This window comes from Bemisia tabaci, chromosome 2 (genome assembly GCF_918797505.1).
Source record: "Bemisia tabaci chromosome 2, PGI_BMITA_v3".
NCBI lineage: Eukaryota > Metazoa > Arthropoda > Insecta > Hemiptera > Aleyrodidae > Bemisia > Bemisia tabaci.
The window spans coordinates 45305999-45329504 of NC_092794.1; the positions used below are offsets into that span (position 1 = coordinate 45305999).

The 23506-nt window shown below is 40.7% G+C and overlaps 2 protein-coding genes across 3 annotated transcripts in view; both read left to right on the forward strand.

Annotated features, from left to right (window-relative positions):
• The window catches only part of LOC109040123 (uncharacterized), a 45916-nt gene extending 34961 nt beyond the window's left edge, over positions 1 to 10955 (forward strand). The window contains exons 2-3 of the mRNA XM_019055934.2: positions 3476 to 3551; positions 6833 to 10955. Coding sequence (XP_018911479.2) covers positions 3476 to 3551; positions 6833 to 10746 — 3990 coding nt within the window. The 3' untranslated portion in view covers positions 10747 to 10955. The remainder of the gene's footprint in view (positions 1 to 3475; positions 3552 to 6832) is intronic.
• A 9404-nt stretch (positions 10956 to 20359) lies between these two features.
• The window catches only part of LOC109040044 (vesicular acetylcholine transporter), a 106044-nt gene continuing 102897 nt past the window's right edge, over positions 20360 to 23506 (forward strand). Inside the window, exon 1 of one of the 2 annotated variants that reach the window (XM_019055818.2) lies at positions 20360 to 20846. The gene's annotated coding sequence lies outside the window, so the exon portion shown is untranslated. The remainder of the gene's footprint in view (positions 20847 to 23506) is intronic. The other variant, XM_072297395.1, reaches the window with a different exon arrangement.

Sequence of the window (23506 nt, forward strand, 5' to 3'; positions counted from 1 at the left end):
ATCAACAGGTACCCTTAGTGCTTATCAAAGTTTGACCAAAGTAACAAGAGGCGATAAAACCGGGCGAGAGAGCTTTTGAGCTAGTTGAATATTGTTCCAAGCACTTGACAAACAGTTTTGAGGAAGCCGAATTTTGTTGACTGGTTGTTTGGGAACACGACGCAAAGCCACAGGAGCGTGAAATAGAAAAGTTCAAGAATGGTCCCCAACGTAGACGATCCTTATCCTTGGTTGGACTTGGAATTCGGAGTCGAATTATGATACGGCTGAGCTCCCCGCTAATTAGACGAGCCTCTGCCTGCCAAGTTGCCTCATCGTCCGAGAGATTTCACTTTTCAACATCGATATGTTTAAGCAGATACTATCAAACCGATAAGAATCTCAAAAATCCTCAAGCGCGCAAATGAGAATTTGAAGTTTTTGAGCTCTTACGGTTCGCGTGATGACGTTTCGGAAATTGTCCGATTCGCGAAAAAATGAAAATTTCCATTTGTCAGGTTGCGCATACCTTTCATTTTTTCTTTTAAACCTCCCTCAATCGCAATTTGATGCGTTCTTTGGTACACACCCACAAATTTGAATCAGGCCCAGCTTGCCCGAGTACTTACGTCGTTTGATTAGGATTCCATATTACTCCTTTTTGTCGTAATTACTCGCTAAGTTGCATTTATGCCGTTTTGTTATCATCGTGTTCGTCGCCTGAGTTATAATTACCCAACAGCTTAGGGTCAAAATTAGATAGTACTAAGCAAACCAGACATATGTATCTTTAAACATATGTCACATATGTTTAGACATATGTTACCTTTCGATCTTTTTAAAAAGAGCCTATCTCTAATGTGAAAAAATGTTGGTTACTTTCAGTTGTATGCAGTAATTCTTCCCAAGAAATCGTATACATGACAAACCATTGAAATTGAAATCGCCACCTGGGTGGCTTTCAGCACTCAGAAAATTTTTCCTCCGACAGTTTTGCAGATGTAACCGTATTACTAAATAATGTTCAAAAGGGAATGGCACTAGGCAATTGCCTAAGCAAATTACATCTGCAGAGAGATTAAAAACACCAAAGTGGCTGTGAAGTTGCTTAGAGCCTTGGGTGGTTTTGGCGAGTACGTCCCATTTTCCGAGCTTCTTCTCACTCTCTTTCAAATCGATATACTTCCCGTACCATCTAGCATATCAGTGGCAAGGCGAGAATTATCGATTATCGATATTACCCCGCACTCGAAGCTATGTGGTAAAGAATCGATCATTGAGGTGTTCGCTGCGAACACCCTGTTTATTGGATCCTTTTCCATAGGCTCAAATGGCAAATCAATCGATGTATTGGAAAGCATACGCCACGCCATTGTAGCCTATGCTATCAGTCCAAATCAAAACTCCGAATATAGATGTGACTGTTTTGCTTAACGCTATCCATAATTTAACCAGAGTTTAATGCAACTGCCATAGGCAGCGCAACTCAGAGTTCTCTGGGTATGAAAGTATTACCAAGCGAAATAATTTTAGATTTTTAATTTTTCTTGCACAATCGCGCTTCGCATGTATGAGGCACTGCAGGAGAACGGCTAAATAATTATCCTGTCAGCAAGTCGGCAATTGTTCAGCACCTCCAAAAACGCGCAGCGGAATCACTACAGCCAGGCCGCGGAAATGCAATTGTTCTGCGGCCAATTCGGTCGCATAGCCACAGGGCGTCCAAAAAGTCCCACTCTCAATGTCACTTTTCAATGTCGGACCGATGCGGTCGATGGCTACTATTGACCAAGGCGAGGAAAAGTGGTGGTTTTCCAATATCTGAAAGCGTTTCCGAAAGACACTCCTACCGTCTCCCTCGAATGAAAAATCTAAGTTTATATATCCAGCGCTGAGAATTAACTTGTCAATAGAATCGTAGTAGGTAAGCAAATTATAACAGCCTGATACACATCGCATCGCCTGATCGCATAAGGATGGTACTCATGTTACATATGGACTGCATTTTGCAATTTGGAACTATAAATTCTGGCTCTTCTGGAAAAACACTTATGTGTATAGGGAAACTATTGGCACATATGTTGTTTTTAAACCGGGGTAGAATTTATAGTTCCCAATTGCAAAATGTAGTCCATATGTTCTGTTCATTTTCTTTCCACTATTTCCTAATTTGAGGGACTTTTCTGTCATGTTGGACAGCTTGAACTAACCAGAAAACTTCTGATTAGTTTAAAATATTGGTTTTGCCAAAATTTTGGTATTGTTAAAAAATTTCCACAATGGAAAATAATCGGTCCAATTAGATTGCATTTTGCAAAAAGGAATCAAGAGCATTCAAATGTTGCTAGAATTGTGCAACTTACATTCTTTGCAATAAAATTACTGAAATCATGCTAAATATTCTATGTAGAAAGGCAATTTTCGTCTTGAATTCATAGTTCCTTGGGAGTGACGATAAAGCTTGTTTAAATGGTCAGCTCATATTTGGATCGCAGTTAGCAAAAAGGAATCAGCGTGAGCACAGTGTTGTGAAGATGTTGCTTCTTCACAACTATCTAAAAAATTTCCAGAACAACAATTTTTTTGCTTCCCACCAAAAAATCGTCAATTTTAAAGGAAAATAAGTGTGTATATGTCGCAGGCAAGTAGTAAAATCAGGCATTTTACCAAATTCATAGGCAAATAGCCAAATATGCTAACTTAGATTGAAATTCTGATTCTTTTCCTAAGTTTAAACAAAATAATTCATTGCTCCGGTAGGGAAAAATTCTCAGTAAAAATTTCCTTCACACAATAGTATTTTAAACGATTTTAGCTCCTGAACAGAATCTCTTGAAATTTCAGCATGTCATTAAATACAGAATTTCAGAATTTCAACATTTAAAATATGAGAAGCGATTGAAGCGGAAGAGCCCAAAAGAGTTCTTAGGTTTGATGAGTTATTTTTCCAAAATAGTGAAACTCGTGAGCTCTTCGCCATTAATTCAGAGCATTTTGTAGACCGTCAAAATTTAACTATCCGCCTAGGCATTTGACAAAATGCCTAATTTCACTATTTGCCTGCGACATATATTTGAATACATTACTCGTATGGAGTATTTTTAATAGAAAAGAAGAAGTTGCACAGTTTTGAAAACATTGTGATCGCACGGGTTCTTTTTTTCCAAATGCAATCCATTTGCAAGGTACACAATGTTGCATTATCTTAGCGACATTGCAATACTCTCGGTTCCTATTTGCGAGATGGAATCCAATTAATAGGCCCAGATTTGAGGATGCGATGAAGTGCAGCTAAATACTAAACAACGAAGGTCACCCTGTGAAAAGATGAAGATATCCGGAGAGCGGGATCCTATTTATCTAATAAGGTCAAACAAGTGGAGACGAACCGAGGGGGAGGGGGGGCAGCTTGTTAAGAACGAAAGGTGTGGGAATGGTGTTTTGGCAAACCGGCGGAAAGTTGAGTAATCTTTGCCTCTGTTTTCGTTTGTTTCAGATTAGCATAGTGCTGCTACTATTCCTGCAATTATGTCTCTTCTCAGCCGCGTACGGGAACATCGTAAAAAGGCAAGGTGAGTCGTATGTGAGGTGATGAAACAGGATTACAGCATGTATCACCCGCGGGATTAGTGCGTCGTTGACCAATACAGCGATGCTGCGGAAAAATGCCGTATTATCATTCAGGCGTCGTCAGATTTCCTGGCAGTCGGTTCAAATATTTATTTTTGAGAAGGATTATACATATGGGTCCTTGAAGTTTTTAAATAATTAGATTGAATTGCAAAATTATGACTTAAAAAAATCATACAGTGAAAGCTCGCTAAGTCGAATTGTGTAGGGACAGACGAAAAATTCGACTTAAGCGACAATTCGTCTTAACCGATACTTTACCAAACTTATGGACTTTTCTAGGGACCGAATTTCGTCTTAACCGTAGTTCGACTTAGCGAGCTTTTACTGTATTAATAAGTTCCTTGAGGATTTGTTCTTTTATCAAGACGTCCGATTGGCGACGTCCGAAGGCTCATTCGGCGCACAGTGGATCGAGTCAATTAGAGGGGTCGGACATGAAATGTTTTACTAAATCTGCAAATTTTGATGCTTAATTCATCACATTTTAAATTTTAAAGAGTGGTTCTGGAAGAGAAATCCCCGATGAAACCTATGGAACCCCTTTTGGAACCTCAACTTTTTGCATAAAAGGAGTTATGAGCGTTTAAAGTTTCGAAATTTTGTCCGACCTTTCCTATTGACTCGATCCACTGTGCGGCGTTCTTCCGTAGCACGACAGAAGGAGCTGTAGTTAAGCAGAATAAAAGTAGCATCCTTCAAAAAACCAAATTGATGTACTGAAAAAAAATTCCGGCTGTGAGAGCCGAACTAATTGGCTGGGTAACATACACTGTCCGTTCCGGGATCAGATGTAATAAGTCCCGGGCCAAGCACCCGTTGCTCCAGCCACTAAAGCCGGCGCCGTCGAAGCTACAGCTCCAGCACCCGGAACTTTAGGCTTTTGAGCCCAGAATGCCTACAAAGCCCGTAATTCCCCCCCCCCCCCCAGTGTAAATTGAGGGAATAGGTCCTGTTCATCTGGAAAATACGTACACTTGAGATGATTCTTCAGAACTTCGGAGCACACTAATTTCATAACCGATTGAGTGAGATTTCTGGAATTTAGGAGTTTTTTTAATAATTTCCATGAAATACTTTGGAATAACTTTAAAATTACGCCGCGAGTGAATATAACGAATTGTTACAAGTCTTTCGATTTGCGATAATCACTCGGGGCTAATGTTTAAAGTTACATAATTTTTTTTTTTTTTTTTTTTTTTTTTTTTTTTTTTTTTTTTTTTGATCTTGTGAACGAATACACGATGGACCTGCATAATACGCATGCAAGCATTAAATCATGATAGGTGATATTCGAGGATTTTTTAAAACAATTCTCTGAAACCAAGAAATTTTACAATCGATCCGTATAAGTTTTGATTTTTTACACGGGAGATGATTCCAAACTGTAATATATGTTTTTCTCGGCAGTTCTTGATGACCTAATGTACTGTTTGGCATCACTGACCAAATAAACAATCTATACAAAATTCTGGTTAATGCATGCGGAAGTAGGCTGTGGCAACGCCAAGAACGCGCGTGACACGTTTAACACTTATCCGCTTCAACAATGGCTCATGCGTTCTCGAATCCACTCCACATCTCGTGCCCCGCAATTTCTTCAATAAATCCGTGTCATTTATACTCAACCGGGCCTAATATTTCAGTGTAAATAAATAGAAAAAATCAGTGCCCGGGAGAGGGTCGGAAAATTGACGGAACCGTCTATTTTCGTCGTCGACAGAGTTGTAAGATTCAGTTGAAAGTACTTTTTGTTTTGAATGATTAAGAAATTGAAGTTTGTCAGTTCTCTCAGACATCTACAAAGATGATTCCCGCATTTAAGCATCAGGGTTGCTTGTTTGAGTTCATATTGGACCTGATGCAAATATGAGACTCAGCCAATTTTACATGGATTTGCTTAGGATAATATCGCACGAAAATTAAAATAAACACACGAAGAAAGTCTAAAATTGACTCCTCACTGCAAAATATGCGTGGTTTAACTTGCATCGTCAAATTTGTGTCGGTCCACGGGCACCTTTTTCTGGCTACCTACCGGAAATTAGGTTTGCCTAAAGATAGACACGAGAAAACCCAACCTTAAAACAAACGCAAGAATTAATATAAAGTATACCTACTTACGTATGATTACAATTTATATTGTTTTTTTTGCAAAACAAAGAGAAAAAGAAAGAAACAAGGAGAGTAAAGTTCGTTATAACCATTGAAATAAAATCATACGCGAGAAAAATTGTGCGAGAATGCTCATTTGGGTTAGGTTTCTTAACTTCTCTTTTTGGGAGAACCTGGCCGGCTGCGACTTAAAAAAATATTGCTCGGGGAAATAGAAAATTCGGAGAAGTGTGTCATGAACTACGCAAAATGAGCGCTAAAGAGTAGGTTTTGGACTTTTGGGATGTGCGCTTTCTGGTTTTTTTTTTTTTGTGATTTCATCTACCTGAGGGAAATATGTTTGCTTGGCTGTATCTCTTGCCTGCAACACTTGGAACAGACCCATTCCACTGAATTTACATTGATTTTATGGCGGGAGAACCATTTTTATACTAAACAACTCGGCAATCATGCACAACGACTTATTTTGAGCTAGTTTGTGGCTTCATCACTGTCTTCGACAATTGTGGAAACGTTCGGTCGTATTTATTTTACTTCTTCTTTCTTCTAATTTCAACGGCCCGTTAGAGCTGTATCGAGGTGTGTTGGCCGACACGAAATAAACGAAGTCGCACTGCTGTACACAGGAATGTGCGTAGTATGCGTGCGTGTCACGGTTCGCAAAGCCAGAGCCGAAGCATATCATTCCCATTTATTGCATGAAATAATTCGAAATACGGTAATAGACGGATCGAAAAAGAAGACATAATATAGATTCATAGGAGTGAAGACCTCTGTCGGAACTACCGCTTTGAGCGTGATTTTACCCCTGAAGCTGCTTCGACACTACTAATTTGGACAATTTTTAATTATTACTGAAGTTAGGCGATTGAGGAATTGTTCCCAGTTATTCGTAATTCAACCCAACAGTCTGATTTTTTTAGCCCCTTTAACATTTATACTTTGCTGTAGAGAATATCACTGCTTGTCGGCTAAAAATGACAAATTACCGAGGGCTGCTTTGTGTGGTAAAATCTCCTTTATTCGGAATTTATAAAACATTTTCCTCATATAATTATTAAATGAACCTCCTTTCTGACATTAAATTGATTTTTGGTTTTGTTTTCAGGAGGTGCCGGTGGTTATCAGTATCCAGGTCCCAACGGACAACCAAACACACAGCAAAACAATGGGCCTTCTCAACCTGATGGTCCTGCAGGATACAATTATCCAAGACCTATGACGCCAGTAGGTGGACCATCCCAGGGAGGGACATTTGGTCAGCCAAACGGACCTTCTCAATCCAATGGGGGTGGAGGATATCAGTATCCGAGGCCCAATGGTCAAGCCGGTGGACCAGCGCCAGGAACGAATGGGGGAGGTTTCTCTAATACGCGGCCTAACTCACAACCGAATGGAGCCACTCCCGCAGGGAACGGAGGTGGATACCAGTATCAAAGGCCCGGCCCGCAACAAGCAGGTGGACCCACGTCAAATGGTATAGGAAACGGTGGTGGATATCCAAACTCTCGACCCAGTCCACAACCGAATGGAGGTAGCCCCGCTGGAAATGGTGGAGGGTATCAATATCCAAGACCTACCTCTCAGCAGCCAAGTGGATCTACTCCAGGAAATAACGGAGGCGGGTTCCAAAACTCTCGGCCCAACTCTCAACCTAATGGCGGAGGTTCACCAGGAAATGGAGGTGGTTACCAGTATCCACGACCAAGTCCTCAGCCTAACGGAGGAAGGCCATCGGGTGGATCAGGAGGTGGTTACCCAGCATCCGGTCAACCGACGAATGGATTGCCCTCACCTACGTTTGGAGCACCCAGTCAACCACCTCCTAGACCAAGTCCTCAACCGGGTGGTTTCCCATCTCCTAGTTATGGGGTTCCCACTCAACCAGCCCCTAGACCCAGCTCTCAGCCAGGTGGTCAGCCCTCTGGAGGCAATACGGGTTACAATTATCCGAGGCCCTCTCAACCTGGTAATGCTCTGACTCCTTCTTTCGGAGCCGCAAATCAGCCATCTCCAGTGCCTAATGTTCCTCAGAGGCCTGGCGGAACAAATAGTTTTGCGTCGCCTGATCAAGTGCCAGTAGACAATTACGGAGCACCTCAGCCAGTTTCCATCAACGGAGCATCTAGTCCTCCACAAGGGCCCAACTCTGCACCTCCATCCACACGCCCTATCAGCAATGGCAATGGAGGCTCACAGGGCCCTTATCCTTCCTCAAGACCAACCTCAACCCAACAGTCATCTGGTGGTTATAATTACCCCGGACCCCAAACTCAAGGATCCCCGAGCAGACCATCAGGACAGAGACCAACCTCTAGTGGCTATAACTATCCTCCTCCAACACAGTCATCTGCTGGCTACATTTTCTCTTCCTTCCCCCAACAAGTTCTAACAACATCTGCAGCACCTGCCAGCTACAACACGATTCCATCGTTGCAACAATCTAATCGTCAGCAAGCTAATTTTGCACCAAACTCGCAATCATCGGGCGGAGGCTACAACTATCCCAGCCCAGCTCAAAACCAACCTCAGCAACCAGCGGGCGGTCCGAATCCTGGTGGCCTTCAACCTGCATCAGGGACTCGGGGATACGTGTACCCCGCTCCCTCTCAAAATCCGTCAAGCCCTCCCTCAAATAATTTCAGTCCTCAGAGGCCGAGCTCTCCACCATCCAGTTCTCAGAATGGATACAACTATCCCAGCCCCACTCCAGCAAGACCTCAGTCAACTCCGCAACAACCAGGAACTTTCCAAGGGTATCCTTCCTCAAGACCTCAGCAACCAGCAGGGCCAAATGGTGGTTACCCAGCAGTGCCTCAGACTCCAACACCCAGCTCTGGCGGGAACGGAAACGGTAATGGCATTTCGGGGCAAACACCTAGCTCTGGATCTTTTCCTGGTTACTCTTATCCTTCCCCTAATCCGGCACCTACATCTCCACCACAACGACCTTCAAATAATTTCGGGCCCAGTATACCCAACGTACCACCAAGCACAAGTTACGGCGTCCCCGATTTGCAACCAACCCAGGGTGGAGGAAGCTCTCAATCAGGGTATAATTACAATACACCATCACAACCAACCCGGGGCCCCGCAACGAGTGGCCCTCCCAGACGGCCGCAGGCTCCCTCGCCTAGCTATGGTGCTCCACAGCAGCCAACGAGTAATTCTGTACGACCAACTAATTCGTATAACACAATAGCGAATTCATCCCCTCAGCCGGCATCCTTCCCTCCATCAACGAATCTAGGTGGAGCACAAACTCCTGGACCAACGTTCGGCCAAACTCCAGGAGCCCAGCAATTACCCTCCTCGAACGGTTTCAACTCCCAGCAAACGCCATTCTCCAATTACGGACCTCCACAATTACCGAGCTCTCCACCATCCAGTAACGGATCTCCTCAGTCTCCTCAAGGTTATTCGTATCCATCACCAAATCAGCCCACTCAACCCCAAACATCGAATCCCCCCAGCAGTGCATACACGAACGCTTTTCCATCCCCCTCTTTTTCATCAAATTCTCTGAGTCAAAGTGGTTTCCAACAACTTCAGAGTGCCGCGCCAGATTTTACAGATCAGTCAAGTGGAGCTCCGAGCGCAGACTACCTGCCACCAGATACTAATGCTCCTGTTAACCCCGGAAGTTCATCTAGTTTTAGTAATTCTGGGCTAACTAGTGCGCAGTATAATACGCAAAGACCAATAGAATTCACAACGGCAAAACCTAATAAATTTGCAGGCCAGTCGTTTGAAGTTTCTCCCGTCGTCCAATCAATTAGTTTTGGAATACCATCCCAGACTCTGGCAAGTATATCTGAACTAATCAACGGTGCTAAAACTAATAGTCCAGGTCCAGCTCGACAACAAACAGCCCCATCCCGTCCAGGGGACTCAGGATATTCTTATCCTCGGCCGCAACCTTCAGGGCCCACCAATGGGCAACCCCCGTCAAATGGTGGTAGCGGCACGTCAAATGCTACTCCAAATGGATATCCTAGTGGTGGCCCACCAAGCTCAAGTAATGTACCTGCCAGGCCCTCTCAAAGTTATGGCCCACCGCAGCAAGGCCCAAATGGAGGCGGCCAATCGTTCGTGCCACCTCAACAGGGCTTAAACGGAAGCCCTGGCCCATCGCCACCTTTCCAGCAAAACGTTCCGCAGTCACCCTCCCAAAGCTACGGGCCTCCACAGCAGCAACCGGCCCAGCCTGCAACGCCATCATTTAACTTTGGTCCAATGCAGCCCATACCATCTCAACCAACTAGGCCCGCTCAACCAGTTCCTAGTTATGGGCCACCACAGCAGCAACCATCTCAACCGTCCCAACCATCTCAACCGTCTCAACCATCTCAACCATCCCAGCCATTCCAGCCATCTCCACCGACACAACCATCTCAACCTGCTCAACCTCCTCAACCTCAACCAGGTCTAAGTTACGGGCTACCTCAGCAACAAGCACCAAGTCTCACTCAGAACTTTGGACAACCTCAACAACCGGCTGGTCCCACTCAAAATTATTTGCCTCCATCCCGGCAGGCGCTAAGTCAAAATCAAAACTTTGGGTCTTCCACTCAAGGAGAATCGAGTTTCTTACAAAACTATGATTCATCATCGCAGCAACAATCTGGCTCACCTTCGAGTCAACTGCAGGGTGAGGCTCCCTCATGGGCATCGTTTGCTGTTTCCAGTTTTGAATCCCCGGCGTTGCCATTCCAGCAACAAACTATCTCTACTTTCTCTGTGGACTATGATTCCTCACAACAATCGGGGTCTGCCGGAGGCTTTGGGGCATCTTCAGGTGAATATAGTAGTTTGCAGCAATCTGGTTCTAGCTCATACTCTGACCAGAGCTCTACCAGAGAAGGATTTCCTGGAAATGGCGACTCAGCGCCTGTCTCATCGACTCCACCAAATTTGCCATCACCCGACGATACGAAGTACAACGAAATTCAACCAAATAATGGCGGCGTGCCTGAAACCCGACAGCAAGGTTACGACAGCAATGGTGGATACATTTACTAGTTGAAAAGTGGTTATGATATTTTATGTCGCCATACATGACTGATGGAGTAAGTCGATGCTGAGTTTTTCATGGATTTAAATTTGCGATGTTTCTTTTTTGGACGATTTTATTACCTCTATTCCACGTGAATCACTAAGTACAAAAAGGGCACAATTCCAGAAAACCAAATTGTTCAGGAGACACAAAAAACTGTTTATTTCGTGGTAGATATTTTTTAAACATAATGACTTTCCAAAAAATATCTACCACGATATAAACAGTTTTTTGTGTCTCCTGAACAATTTGGTTTTCTGGGCATGTGCCCTTTTTGTATTTAGTGATTCATGTGGTACGCCTTTTTTAAAATATTTAATGTTTTTATTACAGATTTCGTTGCTGAAGCTATGGACAACTAAATGAGACGCCTAATTATGAAGAGATAAAAAGAAGAAGTATGTTTTTGAGAGATTAAAAAATCGCCACCGAAAATAGTCGGACTTTCGGCAAAAAGACAGATATAAAGCGTTTTTACTGAATGTTTTCAATCTCCAGACCAACAGTTCATAGTTTCACCGGATGCATTGGTCAATGGAAACATTCGCATGATAGGTGCACGAAAAGGTGGATGCAATCTATTATCATCTAATATCTGCGAAGAGCATTAACTTGCTTTGAATTCTCCGATTGTTTCCTGCGATTGATGAAATTTTGTAGCAGGATTTAGAAAGTCAGTTCACATCTAGGTTTTACATCACCATTAGTCATGAAAAGCACAAACTCAAGTTCACAATTAGACTAAAATTGAACATGCTACTTTTATGAAAAACTCAGTTATCAGTGTCTTTTCCAAACAACACTGGACAAAATATTATCTTGGATCCAGATTCAAGAATCTTAAAAAATTTGACAAGAAGAAATACTATTGAATCAATCGGATTTTTTTTTCGAATCGAAAGGGACTCCGCTTAAATTAAGAGGCTTGGCTCTCGATTCAAGCAAAAATCCGATTAAATCAAGAGTTTTTTTGTCAAATTTTTTTTGAGTCTGGAATCTGGATCCAAGAGACTCTTTTTCCAGTGAACTCCAGTAGTTAAGATTAGCCATTGTTCCATGTCCATCCCGTTCTAAGAAATTTGAACGTAAGAGATGCACTGTACTATATTTGAAGACAGTACTAAATCAAAAAGTTGTTCTTTGTACGTATATTTATGCCCTCGTAATGATGTAGTTCCAATCGTACGTAAGATTTTTAGTTTACGACCGTCTACTTGCGGAAAACTGTCCTCGAATGAATTTCACGTACTTCATTTTCAAGTGAATTCCAACTGAAATTAATGTCAAAGAGATATTCAGAAAGATAATCATCATTCATTGATTGTCATTCACATTTGTTAAGATTATTTATTTTCTTAGAGAAATCCGTAACGGAAATTGTTGATTTTTGATAGAACTTCAACCACAGACCCGACGCTTTGTGTATGTGATATTTGAATAACTCGTATTATTTTGTAAACTTGCCTACCTATCCAACTGGACTCACATGTGGCTACTTAATGAAAGAAGCAAAGAGTCCAATCAACATTATGGTAGTCTCAATATGGTGGTAAAACATAGATCCCTGAAGCCATAGATTTTTTTTAGGCCGAGGATACCTTTGAGACCTACAAATGTTGCAAATTTTATTTCTTTGAACGCATTTACTTTATCTCAGTCACATAAACAAGTTTTCCCCCCTTTAATCTCAAATTACAGGTCGTTTCAAAAGTAATTCCAATTTTTTTTTCGTGGGGATTGAAGGATGGGGGGTGAAGAAAGGCTCAATGAATACTCCTTCCAAAAAATGAAATACCCGCATCAAAAGTGTTACCATGCCTTACTTGAATAAATTTTACTTAATTTTGTACAGCCGAAAAAAGTGCCAGTTATATGTTATGTAATTTAGCTGTAAATTGTCTTAAGTTAAAACAAAGAAAAATAAAAAAAAATCGACCAAACGATGTAGTACTACACTGACTCATTGCGAGAGAATGTCAGAGAGATATTTGTTTAAAGTGAGTAAATATTTTTATAAAGAAGGATAATTTCCCTCGTAATATAGATGTAGAAAGTAAGTTACCTATTTATTAAAATAAAAATAAAAAGTTAAAAAAAAACAAAACATTTAACTAAGTGCAATCTGAATATATTCTAACTGTGATGATTTTTTCAAACAGCCCTGAGCTTAAAATTGTTACCAATTAGACAACTATTACTTAAAGTTACCCTAATTGCCTTCCTACCAAAACGCACTTACATCACTCAGAATAATGTGCCTTTTTTAACACGAAATTTTTTACCTACCATGTATATTTTTGGAATCGACAGGCTAAAGCCGCAACTTATACCGATAAGTGTGAACGATTGTGGAGTTATTTTGTAAATAAAAGTCACTGACTTTACTTCATACAATGTTTAATTGCCTTGTTTTTGTTTTTTTTTCTTTCTTCCTCTCTGTTTTAATTGCGTCTGCCAATTATGAAGTAGCATATATTTACTTAAGTACTTAAAAATGTCCGTCTTTATACGAAACCGAAGTTACCGAGAATAATGTTTGAAAAAAAAGAATAAAAGAAGGGAATTATGTACTTCCGACATAATCCATCACTGATCCTGAAGAATGTATGTTTAGACCACAGAGTCTCGAATTTATGAATGCCTTAGTAGAGGGAAAAATATATACATTTCGCGAAAAATCAATTTGATTGTTTTAGGACACTGACGTGACCTGAGTTGTAAAATTTCTTGAAAAATGAGAATTTGAAATTTCACCTGCAATTTCATGAAATTTGCACGTGAAATTTCAATAAATTGGAATTTCAGGCCATTTCTCGTGAAATTAAACGCGAAATTTTAATCGCAGTCCTAGGTCTGACGCACGCTCTGTATGCATTAACCAGGCAAGTATTGAATCAGGGTGTTGGGTGAGGGAAAAGTAAGCAAACAATTAACCATCTACAGATCGAATTTTACAAAGTTAGAATTCACCATCGCATCTTGAGGGTAGAATTCTTTTTAGTAGTAGTAATAGTGTAGTACGAGTTCTGTTGTATGAGTCACACATTTCGGAACCTAAAGATATCCTGAGCTCAAAGCAGGGATGAAATAGTGCAGATATGTATACTGAATTTGTCTTCTGCATTTGCAGAAGACAACTTCAGTGTATTTATCAGTATGTGTAACTTTTCTGATAAGCTATTTACGTCCTACGGCCAGTTTTCTTTATTTAGAGATAACATTTTTTGTAGGTCAAAGCTATACCTTTTATGGTAGTCAGTATTCGTTTACTTACCTTTTAAATGCCTATCAACAGATCGGCGTTTTGTCAAAACGAGAAAGATGAAAATAAAATGAAATTCTATGTACCCTTCTCCTACCAAAACAGTAGAATCCGTTTACTTTTTTCTCACCACCTTTCCCCTTGCTTAAGCCACGAAAGAGAAGCCGCGTTTCACGTTACGGCTGGACTTACACAAGTACAAATATATGCTTTCTTGCATTATGCTTTGCAAATTAATGAGTAAAAGCAAACAAGAAAATAAAATGAAAATAAAACATTTCTCACCGTCATGGTAAAAGTTTCTTTAGTTGTTTGTGATTTGCATATTAAAAACAAATAGTTGCCGCCTTGTATGTTTTAAACATATTCCACTCAAAATCAGCAGATTGCATACCGATCATGAGCTTTAAACAGACATCTTCTTTTTAGTGCAACGTCTTTGGTGCCCTATAATATTCGAGTTAAAAATAATATGAATTTTTGTTGGCTTCGATAACTATTTCAAATTCTGCATTTTCATGATATGTTACATGTAAATTATATTCTTTTGTAAACAGTATACAGTTTTTAAATAAAAGAAAATAATGAAACATGACAGTGTGCATTCATCAACTGTCTCGCTTTTGCATCCTATTGACATTATACCTTATCTATTTTAAATGTGCTCGCAAAAGTGTTAACAAAGCTTGGAAAATATTTGGATCAATGAATGTTCAGCGAATAATTGTTTCCTTAAAACCAACAAATAACCCAAAAACTTGGGTAAGGAAAGTGCGGGCAAGTCACCAACTGTTTCTCAGAAACCTCCTTATAAAGTCTTTGCTACCCCAGTCGCCATCGCCAGGTCTTAATATGGGCATGAGGACATAGGAGCCTTCCACAATTAGTGATGCAACAAGCGCGACTCTCATGCCAACGGAAACGTTTCGAGGGCACACATTTGGGATTATTTGCAAGTTCAGCGACCTCCTTCAGAAGTTATATTGATGCAAAAGCGTCATCTCGTATGCTAGTGAAAATTATCGACACAAACATATTGGTGGCGATGGTTGATTCAATGGAATATTGGATTGAATATTGGGAGAAAAACTAGAGAGGACGTTTTTTTTTTTTTTTTTTTTTTTTTTTTTTTTTGAAAAATGATTATTATTCGTTCAAACATCATTGGTTCAATGAAATCTGACGGAGAATGCTGTCCTTATGAACATTGAGCAGCATAGCAAAAGGAATTATGCGTGCGTTGCTATGCAGCATGCATTAAAATCAAAAATAAAGCGGCGAAAAACTCCAAATACCTAATTGTTTCTTTACTATATGATACAGATTTAAGAGGAGATAGGATTGAAAATACGGATGAAAGAAAAGGAAAACTGTATGGGAAGAGATTGAAAAAAGAATTTATCAATGTTTTTGATCGTGGCTGGGATTCGCACAGAAATTTCACCGATGGATTCTCGGGACAAGATACCTACAAAAATAAATTTAAAAAAAATCAAAATAATTTTTCGTTCACTAAAAGGCACATTTTTAAGAAAAGGAAGAATTGAGGAAACAAACAGAAGTGAGAAAAAGGAGAGAAGGAGACTGAATTTAAAGGGACGAGGAAATGATTAGTTTACAGTCATATTCGGCAGCGTCGCTGTGTTGTCTGCGAGGGATTTTCCTCCCTCGGGATATCTCCTTCCTCTGAATTGAAGGTTGCGCCTCGCATGTTAATGTCGAGTTTACTCCCTAATCAAGGAACTGGCTAGGTGTCGAGGCGAGACGAATTTTCAGTTTGTATCGTTGCTTTCTCGTTTATTCCGTATTAATATCACATTGATTATTGATACAACACTGCCTGCAGGGGGTTGCACTTTTTGAACATTTTGGAAGTCCAAAAATATGTAGTCTCCAAAAGTGACAAATTAATGTAAAATGAAGGAAAAATTTTGTCTGGGGTCATATGTCCCCCAAGCACGCCTTCCTGGTGTCTTCGGAACAATAAAGGCTCGGAATTAACTTTAAAATCCTTTTTTGCTTTTCTCGCTGCTTGAAGCAACAAAAATATACCAAGTAATAGTTCCAGGCATAGTTAAATATTCGTAGGTATTTTTATCCGAGAAACCGATTATTGGGGGAAGAATTTAAGAATCAATATAATGCAATTTTCACTGTTTTCCATGAACGAAAGAAGGAATATTGATTTTTTAATTCATTCCTATAAAAAGTCAAGTCAGGGATTGTGTTTGGGTGCAATGCTTCATTTTCTAATCAAATTATTATCGATATGACATGTCTGCATGTATAACATTCCTGTTTATATATGAATTTTCTGGATCTACATTCTCGATCATGTTGCTTTAGTCCTAAACTTTTGTGCGACTGCTGGCTCAATGTTGAAATTTGTGTTCTCTCATTATTCCCCATTCCTTTCATCGTACGATGTATCGAATACAGGAAGATGCATTTAAATCGGACCACATTTTAAAATAAGGAACTACTATCACTGGCTCATTTTAGAAACATCGGAGGGTTTCATATTCAAGTAAGTGCTGAGCCAAAAATATTAGTTCCTTATCGCAAAATATTGTCCAATCAGTACATTGTTTTTTTCTAAAGCACGAAGGATCCACGGGACCCTATTTTAATTCGCTTTGCATAATATAGGTCCTTGTATTGCTTGCAGTTTTCTGGGAAATAGCCAATATACTGTCAGTGCACAAACCACCAGATTTTAATTTACCTGCACACGCTATGTTGATTTTTTGGGGGGATTCTTTGGGTCTGTCGACAGGGTGATGCCTTTTCTACACCCCATCAAGCCTAGATCCTTGCATGGGTACATTGTGGCCCTGAAGTGAACCAGGAAGCGACCTGTTTTATCTCGAATTGAGACCTCCCCCGTTCACCCCTCTTCTCTACCGCACCACCGCCGGGAAACGTGTCACATTTCGAGGAGAGTCACTTGACCTTTTGTCAGACTCAAAGTCTAAACGAAGAGCAGGAACTAACTTCTAAAGTTCCCCTGACGAACAATGGAGTTCTCGAGCACCACTTAGCGAGTTGAACATTTTTTCACTCTCTCTCTCTACTCTCTCGACAGCAATGAATTACATCTTCACTTAAATTGATTTTCACAGTCACATTTGGTCATACAGGATGTCTGGAAGTTGACACGCCCGTACTTTGAGCGTCGGTTTTTGGGGTCGAATTATACTTTTTTGCCGCACGAAAGTTCCTCTGAAAACTCTTTTTACTGGCGTTTGAGCCTGTCAAATTGGTAGATTTTCCTCTGAAATTCGTCTATAACGCTTTTCAAAGCGTCAAATGTCTGTGAAAGTTGAGTCGACTTATTGCTTGGACGTAATTTCCAGCGTGCTCTTCATCTTTGGTGGTATAGAAGGTCTACGCTCTTTATGAAAAGGCGGTGGGCAAGATCTCTGCATTAAAAATGGGTGCATAACTTTTTTATATATCAGTCTTGTATACCGCCTTTCCATGGAAACGAAGATCTTTAAAACTACATAACACCATAAAAAGTGTGTGAAAAATGACTCCTGGTTCTCAAATTTCACTGACATCTCATTTCAGAAAATATTTATGAGCGGATTCCGGGAAAAATACATATCTTTCATGGGCTTTTTCGCCGAAAAAAGCCTTTAGACAGAAACTTTCGATTTACACAGCAGTTTTAATTTGACTCCAAAAACAGATGATAAAGTATGGCGCATCAAGTACCTATATCAATCAACCGTAATTCTCGAAGTCCTCTTTACGGCTAAAATCAGTCTACTAGTCTACTCTCCGGTCTACTAAACTAAATAAAACGTGTCATAATAATGAACCGAGAAAACCAGGCAGCTTTATACTCATTGCGCACAAATGATATCAAGTTTTTAAAGAAAATAGCGACTACGGTCTATCGTTTAATTTATGTTACAACGATAGTTATTCCATTTTAGGTGCCGATTTCAAAACTTACTTTAGTTATCGTCCTCTGCAAATATTTTTAAGAGACAAACAATGTAACGCTTATGAAGCTGTCCTGCTTTCAAGTCCATTAAAACACCTCCCTGGTAAAAATTGGCAGTAGAATCTGTGTTCCAAAATACCATAGACCTACAGCCGACTGTAAGATTTCCAATAGCTTCTATAGCCGGCAACACAATTTCTTATAGCCTTTTATAGCCGATGGCGATTAAGCAACAGCCTGACGATAAAGTGTATGCTATCCGTTACTAATTACGGATGCTAGGACTTGGTAAGTTTTTGGACTACCGCTCTCTTTTTGGGCCGTAATATCTTGATTTATTTTGCGAGGGAAGCTCCGTACTTTTGAAGGATGCCTGCCATTCCTAATATGTTGGAGCGCCTTCAATTTCGTACGATACTATGCAATACCTCTGGTGTGAAATAGTTGCTTCAAGCGCCGTGGTACGCTGCGGCGCAGCGCGGCGGGCGGGCAGCCAGCGCGAAAATTTGCGCCTACAAACCTAACAGGGATACTTCACGCATTGCGCAGTGCGTGAAGTATCCCTGTTAGGTTTGCAGGCGCCAGTGCGCCGCCGCTCCGCTTTGTGTTAGGCTCTAATATTTAATCTCGTGGAGTCAACGGTGTTCAACTCATGACTTTGAAATGTTTGCACACTCTGTATGGATTATTCTCATTTTAATTGATGAAAACAAATATGTAGTAAAGGAAAATATAATGTGCGTTTTGTAAATATTATGGTGATTCCGTACAAACTTGCGGATTTACAAAGCACACGAAGTTCTACACAATTTCTTATAGCCTTTTATAGCCGATGGCGAAAAAGCAACAGCCAGGCGATAAAGTGTAAAGCCCGGCGACAGGAACTATATCCCGACTGCTTAATTTTTTATCGCTTCGTGTAGCCTGGCCGTATGATTTTTTCCACTTTCTACAGCCAGCTATATGATTTTCTATCGCCTTCTTCAGTCGGCTATAAGAACTCCTATGGTATTTTGAAACGCAGCTCCTATCGCCAATTTTTATCGGGGCTTGAATAATATATTTTAAGATTATACAGTGTTTTGTGTGTGTTGCGTCACCGATCTTGAATATTGTGTTAAAGATTTCAAATAGCAAACCTTTAACTTCCATGAGTTCCTTTTGTTAACAAATTCGTCGTATCGAACTTGGAACTATGTCTTGCTCTTATCATACAGAGGATAAAAGGAAGAAAGTTTTTATGTTCATGTCAAATCAGATGGTATAATACAACACATTGATGTCATTCACCTAAATCAATCAAAGAAAAATTTAATTAATTGAAGATTGATTTTTTCTTGAGGATGGAAAAAAATTAAACATCGAGTTTTGCATACATTTTTCCAGATCTAAGGCTCCTGCATGCAGTGCCGTCATTTTACCACAACCTTGGGCGGCAAGTGATCTGACATGACCCCTGACACGATATCTACCTAAATAAAGAACAAAATCAAGTTTTCAGCAATTCGATCAATGTACCTATCTCGTTTATTAACGCTTTTGGAAACACAGGAGGAGGGAGGCAACCACCCCCCCTCTTGCCTCTACCAAAAGACGCCTCTGGCTGCATGTAGACATTTAACTTAACCACAGATGATGTTTGTGAAAAGTTTACTTTCACAATAGCCTTATGTCTGCTTCCTGATTCTGCGTGAGGGAGGGGGGGGGGGGCTGTTGAAATGCATTGTGTCTCGTCTCATGAAAAGTTAGATCTCGTTGAAAATTAGTCCTCAAAGAAAAGAGGTCTCCGAATCCGCGACCTCGTTTGAAATGAATTAAAAATAGATAAACTTAAACTCCCACCCGCTCTCTCAAAGAGTGACGCAAATCGAATTCTCAGAACCCGACTCATGAACTCAAGAGGAGCCGATATCGACGGAGGAAATATAATTTGCAAAAAAATTACATTCTCGAAGACGAATACACATAAAATAGGATTATAAAAGCGAGAGTGGGAGGGAGCGAGAGGTGGGGGGGGGGGCAGAGAAAATCACGAAATGATGAGAGAGGTAATGACTCAAAAACCCAAGGAGGGAACCTAGGAAAAATAGCCTGTCACCGTGGAAAATCGTGGGCGTCGAGAGCCAAATTTTAAAAAATGTAGATACAAATGATAAAATGGTGTCGGGGGTGGAGGCGGGAAGCTGGTCCGATGAGCGTGCGGCATGGCACGAGGGAACAGAGTGGTAGCGCTCGAGAGAAAGAGGAGAAGGAGAACGGAAAGCCGCGCGGAAAGCTCCGAGGGGAAGCTACCCGAGCGAGGGACCAATGAGCGCAGCGCCGGAGGGGCGCACGTTACCCGGCGACCAATCGCGGAGCGGGAGCGTTTCAGGAATCCCCTCACACAGCGTTCGCAGCTCCGCTCGGCTTTCCCGGCGTCCAGACGGAATTTCACCTCAACCGTCATCCCCTCCGAAGGGTTTGTCCGAGTCCACGCGATGCTCCTGGCTCCGCGCTTGTTAATTAGTTGTTAATAAAATGCAGTTACCCGTTCATTGTTAAGTTTCGCGAGTTTATCCAGTGTTTTCGGTGAGTGGTTTGTGTTGTGACTCGGGGTTCCGCGACGGCGGCCACGGAGGCGACAACGGCGACGGGCACGGGATCGGCGGATCTAGCCAAGGATACGGAGACGTTGATCGATGCAGCTCAGACGGAAGCGGAGCAGAGCGGCCTGCGAGGCAAGTTGCAGGAGGCCATCGAGTACGGGGCCTCGTATCTAGGCTCCACCACTGCGTCGCCCAAAAGCGTGGCGTCCAACATTCGCGCCCTCTTTCCCGCCAATCTTTCCGCCTCTTTCTCTTCCAACTCAGGTAATTACCAACTCTCTCACCTTTAGATTCAAGCGAATGGGTCAGTTAAACTGGTCTCAGAATCGTATTTTGATGCGTGATTCTTGTAGCTTAAGCCCGTATGAGACGATCAAAGTAGAGGCTTCAAAGAGGCTCATCGATTGCCCCGACTTTAACCGCTGGCCAATGAGAGGGCCAGGAAAGGCATCGATGAACCTCTTTGAAGCCTCTACTTTGATCGTCTGATACGGGCTTTAGCTAAAAATAATAAGATCCGTTCAATCAGAAACTTTCTACGTTTAATATTAATCAAGATTTTCCCGCCAATCTTTTCGCCTCTTTCCCTTTCAACTCAGGTAATTACCAACTCTCTCACCTTCAGATTCAAGCGAATGGGTCAGTTAGACTGGTCTCAGAATCGTATTTTGATGTTTGATTCTTGTAGCAAAGCTGAAAATAATAAGATCGGTCCAAACAGCAACTTTTTACGTCCAATATTAAGCGAGATCTCGCGCTTTAAAAAATCGTTTTATTACGTCATTCACCGCGATAGTGACACCATTTTTCTCTGCCAACTCAGGTAATGCCGAACTCTTTCACCTTAAGATTCAAGCCCATACTGCTGTGCTAAGGAAGAACGCCGCATGAACCTTCGCGAGTTGCCAAATTTCCCTTGATAAAATATGTTTTTTTAAGAACATTTATGCATAATTTCCCTTGAAAATTTTAGATATTTTTGATTAAATTGCGTACGAAATTGTCTGAAAATTTTGGAAAATGATATTAGCAATAATCACAGTAAATTCGGTTTTTATCGGAGGAAACTTGGCAACGTCTGAAGGATTATACGGCGTTCTTCCTTAGCACGGCAGCATAGGCAAATGGCGTTAGAAATAAAACTTATTAGGTTTTGCTGATCTGTACCTATGCTTGAAACGTGATTCTGTGTCTAGCGCAGTTGAACCGTCATGTTTTTGTTTGACGAACTATACTAGACCAATATGAAATTAAGCAACGCAAGTGGTCGGATATGTCGATTGAACGACAATTAACTGGATCGTGAACCCTTAATCGGCTAGAAGATACGACTAATCTATCTAAAGGCACCTCTGCGCTAACCGACAACCAGCCTTTACTCTGCCAGAAAAAGGGCTCTCGATCTCGTTCCGAATAAGCGGGCTATTTAAGACGATACCAATATTCGACCACTTAGGAGCTCGTGTTGCCTACACTGAGAACTGAAGGCGAACAGACAATGAGCTAAAAGTCACTGCTCAACGCTCGGTTGAGCCTATTCCACTGTCTTCCCAGATGTATCAAGATCAAGGCTGCTATGGGTGATACTACTATTCGGTCCCTGGGAGCTCGTGTTGCCTACACTAAAAACTGATAATGAGCGAAAGTCATCGATCCACACTCGGTGAAGTCTAAAAGTTTCCGGGGAAGGCCCCCCGAACCCTTTTCATGCAGAGGGGTGCTCCATACCTCCAGACCCCTCTCCTCGTGGGTCGGGACAAGGTTGGAAATTATTATTTTAGTTGGAGCAAAGTTCCCTACAGGAAATTGATCTATAGCTAAGCCAACGGTGTGTAATAAAACCGGCCCTCAGCAAAAATTTCTGACTTTCTCCATGGGTTAGAAAGGGGGAAAACAAGGGAAAGTTAATTGTTAATTGAGTGAATGTATTCAATTTTCTTTTCATTAGTTTATTTCCAAACGGAAAATGGTTTGAATTTTCTACCGGCTTTAAGTGATTCCATGGTTGTCACAGATATTTTAAGGATGCGTACCTTCTGTTTTAATTTTTATTTCGTGATCTTTTTTTCACCACGGTACCACCGGTCCTCGTACTTCAAAACATTAAAAAAAATCCATGCTGAATCATCAAATTTTATACATGTTTTAAAAAAATTAATTTCAATGATGTATGAGAATTAAAGCAGTTTTCATCGGCGTCGGTTAAAATTTTTGAGAGGCACCTTAATACTGCGTGGTCAACTTAAAGCAGAAGCCAATAATTTGTGTAAACGCATACTATTTAAAACTGTCATAATACTTTGAATATAATAACAAGGTTCAATGTTATAACATTATAGGAAACAGTAAAATTTGTTAAAATTGATGGATAAAAAAATAAAGTAACACCTAAAATATAGTATTCAATCATTCAAGAGAAAAAAATTCATCCATAAAGTAAATTAAAAGAGTAATAGGTACTCGCCTTTATAACATTGTATTATTAATAAAAACCAATTGACTTGGTAAATATAGTTGATGCCTTTATCAACTTTCATTTTATAACACAAAAAAGTAAGTGACACATATAGGACTTTAGGTTAGAGATAAAACAGAGAAAATCGAGGAAATGAAGGCAAAATGAAGCCTATAACTATTTGTTTCAAAACCGCTAAAATATTGGCAAAAATTCAAATTACAATAAAATGTAAAATTTAATATTCTAACGTGATAGGCACATGCTATTTAATTATTCTAAACGCCCAGGAGAAACCTTTCAACTAAACACTCAAAATTTAAAAAAATAAATCAATATAAATAACTTTATTATACGAAATATTAAAGAAATACTAAAGAGGAAAGAAGCAATGCAGTTTAATGATTAATTGATCAAATTCTTTTGGACATAAAGGGTGTAATGGCCGACTGGAAAGAAAATAGGTGCA